At 42.4% G+C, this 10,866-nt stretch overlaps 1 protein-coding gene across 3 annotated transcripts in view; it reads right to left on the bottom strand.

Moving 5' to 3' along the window:
- LOC309568641 (galactoside alpha-(1,2)-fucosyltransferase 2-like) overlaps window positions 1-8,819 on the bottom strand; it is a 348,880-nt gene extending 340,061 nt beyond the window's left edge. Inside the window, exon 1 of one of the 3 annotated variants that reach the window (XM_082274366.1) lies at window positions 8,762-8,819. In XM_082274366.1, the coding sequence (XP_082130492.1) occupies window positions 8,762-8,798 (37 nt within the window). In that variant the 5' untranslated portion in view covers window positions 8,799-8,819. Of the gene's footprint in view, window positions 1-8,320 lie in introns of all 3 variants that reach the window. The other 2 variants (XM_082274367.1, XM_082274370.1) reach the window with 2 other exon arrangements.
- Window positions 8,820-10,866: the final 2,047 nt, after the last annotated feature.

Here is a 10,866-nt window from a genome sequence, read left to right on the forward strand (position 1 = left end):
GGATTGCAGCTACATAGCTGACCATTTTCTGTTGTCTAGGGATAGGTTAAACGCAGGGGTGTCCAAACTTTTTTCGAAAAGGGCCAGATTTAATGAAGTGAACATGCGTGAGGGCCGACCATTTTGCCTGACATTCTTTGGACCATTAAAATAAATGCAAATTAACTATTTTATGCAAAGTTTATTGCATACGGCATACTTTTCATTTTATCACATGGATGACAAATCTAAACAGGTGTTAAATCACTCTGCCTTTCATATCTAAACCTAGATGAAAAAAAAAATCCAGGAAGCTGAAATATATGTCAGCAATATTGTAAAGTACATTACATATTATTGGTAATAAAGGTTGTCTGTCAACTTTTAAGTTAAAAAAAATATGAACAGGAACATAAAGTATACATGTTGTGTCCAAATATATTGATAACTAATTTAGACCAACTGACATTAACTGAGATTTTACAATGTATTCATCTCAATCCGGAGCATACGTGTTCCCTAATCTGTCACACAAGGGTTAACCACATATAAGCGCTATATGAACCCACCGATAATGATTAATGATGGCAGCAAAAAAAGTCATGAATGATGCCAATGTATTTTTTCAAATTACCTGTGGGGCCATATTAAAGCAGGCCGGGGGCCGCAATTGGCCCGCGGGCCGGACTTTGGACATGCCTGGGTTAAAGTAAACCTACTCTACTCTACTGAAAGGAGACAAACTAACACATGGGATTCCTGCTCTTGTCCATCACTGGGACCTCCTTTGCAGATTGTAAATATAAGAACAATGACCATAATTAAAGTCTGAGCCTACTCCCTGCAGGAAAAGCACACATACATATTCATTCTCAATATTCAGTGCAATACTTTTCTCTCTCCTGTGTAACCCAGGCCTTATTTTTTTCTAAAACATTGCAAAGCATAGGGGAAAGCATGCCACACTACAAACCACAAAGTGTGAGCACCCACTTTACTGCCCACACCCACATTTTAGTCCTGCCCCAATCATACAGTGTGGATTGGATTATACCCAGTGCTGAAACAAGGTCATCCAGAGCCCAGGGCGAACATGCCAAATTGTACTCCCCCCCCCAAAGTTGTATGGGCAATAATCCCCAAAATCACCACTCCTAGCACACCTTCCTAAATGTGCCCTTCTAGAACAATTGATACCCCCTGCCACCCCCAAATTCCGCTTCTTAACACAAATCCCCTCCCCCTAAATCTCCTTGTGATGATCCCCACCTCCCATGATACTGCTGTGCCCAGGACAGCTGCCCCTCCTACCTACCCCTTGTCCCTGCCCTGATCATACCCATCTTTGCTAAATGTCCCGAATCCTGCAGAAGAGTCCTTCTGTTTTGGACTATCTAGTATCTCACAGGATCCAGGACACTGTACAGAGTGACAGCAAGTACTGATTTCTAAAATTCTTTGTGCTAAAGCACCGCAATTATGGCGGCACTGTAGGGGGAGTGATTTCCTGTTCTGACAGTGACAACATAATTCTAGCAGAGAGACAGAATAGCAGTTGGTGAGTGGACCATATGGTTAGGTAAGAAACCATTGAACACCAGTAGAATGATAGGACTTATTCCTGTTCCCACTGACACCAATGATAGGCTTTATTTTTACTCCCACTGACACAAATGAAAGGACTTCATTTTTTTCCCAATGAGACCAATAATATTACTTAATTTTCTCCCACTTATGCCAATAATGGGACTTATTTTTGCTTCTAATGACACTAAAACCTCCAGGAAAAGTTACTTCAAGGATTAAATGCTTGTTTATGTTTAGGGGAAATGGAAGAGCAGTTTTACTTACCTGATCCTCCATACTGGTAGACCAGGCCTGGCCTCTTCTGCTCTGTACTCCAGCGGTTGGATGCCCTCTGACGTCATCAAAACAGATGCAGGGCTTATAGCTCTACATGTGAGGAGTCAAGGAAGAGTCCATTGCCAGAACACAAGACAGTACTGTGTGATGGAGGAGCAAAAGTGCTTTTCCCATCCCTCAGACATAAACAAGCATTTAAACCCTGAAGTGTGGGCGCAGCCCTACTTCAAGGAATGGTTTCAACTTTTAACAGAGTTGGGCTTTAAAGTAGAACTAAGGGTAGAGTACGGGAGAGTTATAATATAAACTCCTGTCAGAGTTTGTTTGGCCTCTGTGTCCCATTGGAGAGAATCCCCTTCACTTCCTGTCCCATAGCCAAAACAGGAAGTGGGAGAAAATTGTTCCAAAGTGAGGGAATCCCAGGGTTTTACCAGGATCATTAGAATCAGTGTCCCCATTGGAAGATTTCTCCTCTATCCCAAAATGTGGGATTTTCTTTTACTTTCACTTGCAATGATGATGGTAACCATGACATGTATAGAGGCAGAATCACCCTAATGGGAGACACAGGCGGCAATGACCTAAAAGGTGTTCTAATCTCTTTCCACTCTATCCAAAAGGTTTGGCTTTAGTTATACTTTAAGCCCACTAACACAAATAATGGGGTTAGAATGTTAGAACTCATTTTTATGTCCAACAATTTAAGGGGCAATAATATTACTAAGGCCTGACCCCTGCCCTCTATAAGCTGTATTGTACTGTTTTCAGTACTCTGTGTTGTAAATGACATTCTTCTGACCACCTCATCCTATAACCTGTGATTACATACCTCTGACCAGAGTATTTATTGTTTCAACAGTTGCCGATTGCTTAGTAGCCCCCAGCTATTTGAATTAAATTCTTCTTTAAGGTAAGCTTAAAGTGTTAGCTCTATATATACTTTGTTAAATTAAACTTTGCCCTGAGGTTTAATTCAACACCGACCTGACCACAGTAATGAAAGTGGAACTTTGCCCTTCCTGTTAGCACTTGTGGCTTAGTGTACATTCTTGGCATGCCAGGGTGAATTTTTCTCCCATAATGTTACATCATCATGAGTTGCTCAATCAAAATCACAGGAGATGCCAAACCCAGGAAAGGTTGTCAGCCTTGATAAAAAAAAACTTGCGGATGTTGCATTGCTAGAGGAAAGTTGAATATTTTGGAGTTTAGTTCCACTTTATGATGTATTTTAGGGATACAAGGACTGTGGCATATGTGAAGTACATACAAAGAGTAGGCTCAAAGTCTAATTATGCTCAGTATTCATTCAATATTTCCTTGTATACCCCATGCCCTATTTATTTTAAAACATAGCAGAACTTAGAATGGCCATAGATTGATCAAAATTTTTCTGGTTCAGCAGGGACCAGCCAGATTTCCATCCAAGTGCAGTCATTCGTGTCTGACAGAAGTCGATCCTTATGCCTCGTACACACGCGTCGAAAATCGGCAGGGTATTTTCGTCCGATGACCGATCTGCCGATTTTCGGCTTGTTAGCATGATGCTTCCGACAACCGACTCCGACTTTTCAGCCGAAAAAAATCTGGTGTGCAGGCTATAAAATTTTTGTCCGCCGTCAAAACACAGCCGATTTTCGTGCAGTCAGTACAGATTTCAAAAGGGAAAAATCTAATGAGCAAGACTGGGCATGCTCAGAGAAGAAAGAACACAAAGAAAGCAAACCAACACATGACATCACTTCTGAAGTAGAATTTTGTCGGGCGAGAAAATTATTGTGCAGTCTAGGCACATTCCAACCAACAAAACACCACTCTGGACAAAAGACGGACGATCGGTCGGCCGATAATCGTTGCGTGTGTACTAGGCTTTAGATCCATCGATCCATCAATCCATCCTCTGTTGAATGGGAATGTTGGAAAACTTTTGTTGATCAGCGGCTCCAGCTGCTAATAAGTGGAGTGTCCCAGTGTCACAATACAATGTCGCAATACAATTGCTTATGTGGATGGAGAAATCTTTAATATTTTTGCCATTCAGCCCAATGGCTACATGAAAAAAAAACAAATGTTCCAAACCACACACCAAAAGCCATGAAGTGGATACCTCTACTTTACTGGCAATGCACAATTTTAGCCCTACCCCATGGGTTTTCTTTCTCCAAAACCTATCCCTCCTAATTACTTTGAATTGTTTGTGACTATACTAGCATTGTACTGTATGTGACAGCACCTTGGCCTGGCGATAGGTTGTTTAGGTCAATGTTTCTCAACTCTAGTCCTCAAGTACCCCCGAAAGGTCATGTTTTCAGGCTTTCCATCATTATCAGGTGATTTGATCAGTTTCACTGCCTTAGTAATTACAACAGCTGTTTCATCTGAGGGAAATCCTGAAAACATGACCTGTTGGGGGTACTTGAGGACTGGAGTTGAGAAACATTGGTTTAGGCAACTAAGCACTGAATTATGGGAAGTAGGGGAGGGTCGACATGGGTGCCTCATTCCTGAAAATACTGGGATTTTCACACGGCTTGAGCAGCAGTTTGGGGCAAGAAGAAAGCACACAGAGGCTAAAGCAGACATTTTCGGGTTACTGCTATGTGTCTTTTTGTTAGTCTGCCTCCTGTGAACAGCATTCAGGGTGACTTTAAATTAACGTATAATGAGATAGGCATTACATTTTCACTGATCGAAGCTGTAACTTATAATTACTTAATTAATGCATGACCAAAAGTTCCATACCTGGTGACTTCCTCTCTTTAATAGCATGCTGTAAGTGAAGTCAGAAATTCTGAATGCAGAATTCCTTTAAGGTGGGGATCAGCAACTGTTTTTTTATGACCATGCAAAGTGTAGATCATGACGTCTGGGTGCCACCAGTTCTTGAGTCCACTCACAGCCCTTTAGACCTCAGATCACAGCAGCAAAAGGCATTGCAGAGTCAAGGAAAGTCCTAGGCTTCTCCTCGGCTCTAATCTGTCATATGACACAGACAAGAGTAGACCTGGGAGGATTTTCCTTGGTCTGGGGATGTAGCAACTGAGGTCTGTAAGTACATTACAGGATGGGTGGGGGGTGGGAGGTGGGAATTTGTGCTGTAAGCTATTTTACCTGAGAGGAGGGGTATTTTTTTTCTTGTAAAGGGAGATGTGTGTTATGTTCTCCTGACCCCTGCACTCTGTAACTTACTCATGAAATCTGTGCTCTGAGTTACTTACTCCTGATCCCTGCACTATTCATTGCACATTACTAACCTCTGCACCCTGCATTACATTACTGACCACTGCACTCTACATTACTTACTCATGACTGCTGAATGCTGTGTTTTTTACTTCTAAACTCTGCACTCAGTGTTACTTACTACTGACCACTTACTCCTGACCCCTGCAATGTGCATTGCATACCACTGATCACTGCAATGGGCATTACATACTACTGCATAGCTCCCGACTGTCCCTGATTTCGAGGGACTGTCCCTGATTTGGAACAAAGTCCCTCTGTCCCTCTTTCCTTCTCATTTGTCCCTCATTTTCCTCAGATCTATACAGTTGTATATAAAATGCACTTTTTATCTTTCAAAAATGTTTCCCAGTGCTAAACCTTTCATCCAATTTTTAAATTGCTACATTTGTAAATTTCAAAAGCCTGTATATAGAAGTAGTATTGGTAAAAAAAAAAAAAAAAAAAAAAAAGCACTTGCGGGTTTAACGAATCCTTTATTTTGTATAATTCCCTTTAAGGGAGCGTGGTAGGGGGTGAGCACTACACTTACATACTTTTGCTAATCGGTGTCCCTCGTTTACATCTCAAAAAGTTGGGAGGTATACTACTGAGCTCTGAATTCTGCATTACTTACTATTACTGACCTCTGCACTCTGTGCTACTTACTACTGACTCCTGCACAATAGATTATTTACTCCTGACCCCTGCAGTTTGCATCATACTACTGACCTTTGGACTCTGTGCTACTTACTCCTGATCCCTGCATTCTGTGTTACATACTGCTGACCTCTGAACTTTGTGTTACTCACTCCTAATCCTTGCACTCTACGTTACTTACTCCTAAGGCCCCTTTTGCACCGGGGGGGGGGGGGAATCTGCACGGGGGACCTCGCTAGCTCAGGGGGGATCGTTCCGTTGATCCCCGCTGAGCAGGCAGATGACAGGTCCGTATCTGCACAGTAAGCGCCTGTCAGAGTCCCGCTCTCCTCTATGGGGGAGATTGGATGAAAACGGACAGCATGTCCATTTTCATCTGATCCGATCCGCTAAACAGATGGCGAACGTATTGCCATCCGTCTGTTTTCAGAAGATCTTGTCGGATTAGATGCCAGACGGGTGTTAGTGGACACATGTCCGCTGACATCCTCCTCCCCATAGAGGAGAATGGGTGGCCCCATCAGGGCCACCTGAAAAATGAACAGGTGGACCTGTGAAAGGGGCCAACCCCTGCACTGTTACATAACACTGATCTCTGCACTTTGCAGTACTCCAGACCTCTGCACTCTGCCTTACATGCTGCTGACTTCTACACTCTGCATTACTCACTCCGAACTTCTGAACTCCATGTTACAGATTACTGACCACTGAACTCTGCATTGCTTAACCCTGACCCCTGCAGTCTCTTTTACTTACTACTGACCCCTGGGTTGTATGTAACATACTACAGACCTCTGCACTCTGCATTGCTCACTCCTGACCTCTGAACACTGCTTTTGTACTCCTGACCCCTGCACACTGTATTACTACTGACGTTTGAGTCTCTTACTACTGATCCCTGAATTTTGAATCAAGCCAGCCATAGACGGTCTGAATCTGAATTCAAACCATGTATGGGCAGGCTGAGCGTACCCAAGTTGACCAATAAATTAACTTGGGTACATCCAGCCTGTCAGATTTTACATGCAATTATAGCCGCTAGCAATATTCACTGTGTTCTCCGTGGATGGCTTCCCCCTGCCCTCAGGAGAACACAATGGCTCTGCAGGAGGAATTCCCCCATCAACACACTCAATGTTGATGGGGGAATCAATTGAATTGTTGCAGGAAAGAAAATTGCTCTGTCTATGGTCAGCCTTACTTACTTGAGCTCTTTAAACTTGCTTTACTTTTAAATAGGGTCTGGCAAAGTTATCTTTAAAAAAAGAAAAAAAAAGGAAGCATGCTGCATCCTGGTCCTCTTTGATCTCTCCCTTGTTGTTCAGATAGATCTCTGTCTCTCCAGGGTTGCCTACTGCTTTAAGACAACATAAAACACTTGCCAAATTTCTATTACAAAGTAATATACTGTACAGCTATAGATACATGTAGACAGTTGTGGGCAGACTTCCATGGCAAAAAAAAAAAAAAAAAAAAGTTTGAGCACTTGTCATTGGTCACACTAATGTTCAATGAAGAGCGATAACACCGCTCAGGCTAGTCAAAGTCCACGATTCAAGGTGGGTGCTGAACCTCGGCTCGCCACCAGGAGAAGCATGAAAGAAGAAAATGGTCGCAAGCCACCACGGAATCCAATGAAGAAAAGTTCTTTATTCACATAAGTGGTACATGGTACAGCAGGGTAGGACAGTAGACGCGTTTCACACGACTGCTACGTGCTTGTTCACTACCAAGTCGTGTGAAACGCATCTACTGTCCTACCCTGCTGTACCTTGTACCACTTATGTGAATAAAGAACTTTTCTTCATTGGATGCAGTGGTGGTGTGCGACCATTTTCTTCTTTCACACACTAATGTTTATACAAACACAATCACTATACAGTAAACCCCCCTCCATTGCGGGGGGTTACGTTCCGGACCCAGCCGCGAAAAGTGAAAATCCGCGAAATAGAAAAACCCTATTAAAATGCATTGTAGGCATGTTTTTTTTTTACTGTCACTGTACGTGTAAAAGCATTTTAAGGTCTTTAAACACACTTTTAAACAATAGAAACTAATTTAAACACATAAAAGATACTGAGAGACATAGCAAGAGCTATGGAAAACACAAAAATATTTCATTTTTAATGATTTATATAGTAAAATAACATTACAAAAAAAAACGCAATATACCGGGACCGCAAAAACTGAACCGCGATGGAGCGAATACTAGATACACACAATGTGGTATTATTTCACGGCCCTGCCCTACGATACGGAAGTGCAACTACAAGTTTCTGCCAATAACTTTACTGGCTTTTTTCCACATCTTCTAATTGTAACGTGCTATAATCTGTAGGTATTATTAACAGTTAGCATATTATTAACAAGACGGGAGGCACTCGACTACACACCAAATCCCAGCAAAGTACAGTCCAGCAAAATCAAACATACTTATGTTGTTGTGTTTCTGTTAGACGTACTAACAGAAAGACAACAACATAAGTCACACAGCATAGCAATGTTATAAAAATCTTTATCAGTCGAAGAGTTAAAGACATGAGACATACACGGTATGATTCCTGTAAAATCACAATGATAGGCGAGCATCCATACATACTTCTGATTTGTTCATGCATTCATGTGCTGCAAGGGTTAACGCCTCTCCCTGAACCGATCCTGCCATTTGGGTACAAGATGTCACAAAGCGACGCGGACACCAGGCAGCCTTCGTGGGTCTCACAACGCCTGATAAGCGTGCCCAGCCCTGCAGAGTGGAGCAGAACCCGGCAGTAATGGAAAGTGTACAGTATGTGATGTTGGCACAGCTCTTCAGATGCCTAATGCACAGTAAACAGCTGTAATGTGAAGAAATGACTGTGCGGTTCTCTGAGCTATTGTAGGATTGCTGCCAGTGACATCAAAACAGAATGGGATGGATGCAATTCCTTTCATGTGTGTGTAGGCACTATTGTACAGCAAAAAGACTGCCTCCTGCTCTGTTATCTGCAACAGGCATGGGAAAGCAGCAAGTGATGAGGAGCTACAAATCCCAGCATACCTTCCAGCTGCCCTGGCTGTGGAGATACTGCCTTCATTCGTAGACCTTTGGAGGGCTGGGGTGTGGTTTAGAACAAATGTGGGTGTGATGAATGGTTTAGGACAGGGCTTAGTTCTTTTCCTATTCTGGATGTTACAGCTGGCCGCATTTATTGTTTATATCCCTGCAATGACCATACAGAGTTCACTGGAAATGGCAGCTGGGGAATTAAAGGAAATCTGCCTAATTGCTATGCCTGTAACGCATATATTTAGATACATATTAAAAGAAGGGAACACTCAAAACTATGTTTGATTTGATAGATGCTAAAGAGTTAAACCACGTGTCAGTTTCTTATATCTCTTATTAGTGAGATCTCTACGTTGAGCTCCCAGCTCTGCAGACCTGCTGCGACCATTATGAGGGGTCCTCACGCTCCCTAATGGATTTGTTGTTTATGTATTGTGGAGAAGGCAACAGGAGAAGATAGATTACCCAAAATTGGACAGAAACACCCAAACTCTCAGGTAGACAGAAACAAAGTTCCGGTGAAGTGTCCAAAACATAAGGGAAGCCAGAACACTGACTTAGATCACAGTATCCAACTATAATGAAAATGTAAACTTTGGATTACCTGACCCCTTACCGTTTATATTCAAATAAACCTGTGCTTTGCCTATGTAGGGCAGGTTAGCGGTACAGCAGGTGCCCTTGAGTGCTTTTACATCACCAAAAAATGAGACGCCTTCTTTATTTTCCTCTCCTCAGCCTGTTAAGGCATCACTGATTTAGGATAGCTTAACTTGGTGGTACTCCATCCCACCTCCTTGTGCCTAGGTGAGTATATATAAAAGGGGGGCTCCTATAGCCCCCACTTTTATATGGGATGGCAGAAGGGAGCAGTTACATTGGTTTTTATAGGTATGAAAAAATATAGGTTTTAAGGGTAATGGCAGCCACTTTATTAGTATTTCTATGACTTGAATTTATAAACTTTTGACCCCTGGTTTCTCCTTGGGCACTCTTCCCGCTCAAAAATACCACCTTTTTTAGGTATCCAGGCAGTTCTGGACCAGTATCTGGGGAGATTTGGTGGTACCACTATTGTAAGAGCGAATGGGGTGCATTCCCGCTCTTTTAGCCCGCCTAACTGGCTTTGGGGGGCTATTTATACAGACAGCCTAAGGTGAAAGGCTCAGTCCTTTTTTTAATCCCTCATCCAAGCGTTTCCCTCCCTCCCCTTTGGTTTGTCGCGGCCACAATTATTATGTGGTTGGGTCACCTCTGCTTGCAGAGGGGGACATTTGTTTATATTATGTTTGGTGGATAATATTAAATGATTGATGATTATTTATGTATTCAACCCGAGTTGTTTATGACTGGGTTGCATTTTTAATGTATTTATATTTGGTTATTTATTGATATTTTTGTAAACCAGTAATAAACGGCCGCGGCCTTTTTTATTTCCAAGCCAAAACGTCTGTTGTGTATTATTTTTATGTTTTTAGTAAAATCTGATTGGTAAGTAAATTTAAGCTAACTCCTTCCTGCCATTCCATGACGTTGCTTCTTCCACCAGCAAGTGACATTTGGCTTCTGAAACTAAGATGGTTGTGTGGAGGAACAGAAACCCTGAGAAGCATTGGCTGTGTGGAAGACAACCCAGGGCTGCATGGGCATCTGTTTATCTGTTTCTTAAAAGTCAGCAGCTAGGGTACTTGTTTATTTTCCCATACCCAAAGTACATCCTTAACTTTGACTCAAACCCTTTTTGTCCTGTTTCCCCACCAGATTCCGAAGAAAAACTTTTTCTTCCTTTTTCAATTTGCTTCCTGGACAAAAGATTCCTCTAATTGTGCTCTATACAACCCGAAGTAGGACTGCTTTTTTCTGTACCCTTTGAACGAGAAGTATGTAGCACCCTCCTAGGTAGGTGCTAGTGAGAAAATATAGTTTGTGCTCTGCCTGCTTACCAGAAGAGCTGCAGGTAAATCTATATTGTTCTCTGCCTACCAGAGAGCAGGATCTGTTAGTGAGGTCTGCTCAATGTGCTCAGAGTGCAACTCATTCTGTCTAGAGAGTGTTTCACACTGGTCCAATAGGGAGGCATGTTGGACAGTGGGAGG

The sequence above is a fragment of the Pelophylax lessonae genome (genome assembly GCF_965119305.1).
Source record: "Pelophylax lessonae genome assembly, chromosome: 12".
Classification (NCBI taxonomy): Eukaryota; Metazoa; Chordata; class Amphibia; order Anura; family Ranidae; genus Pelophylax; species Pelophylax lessonae.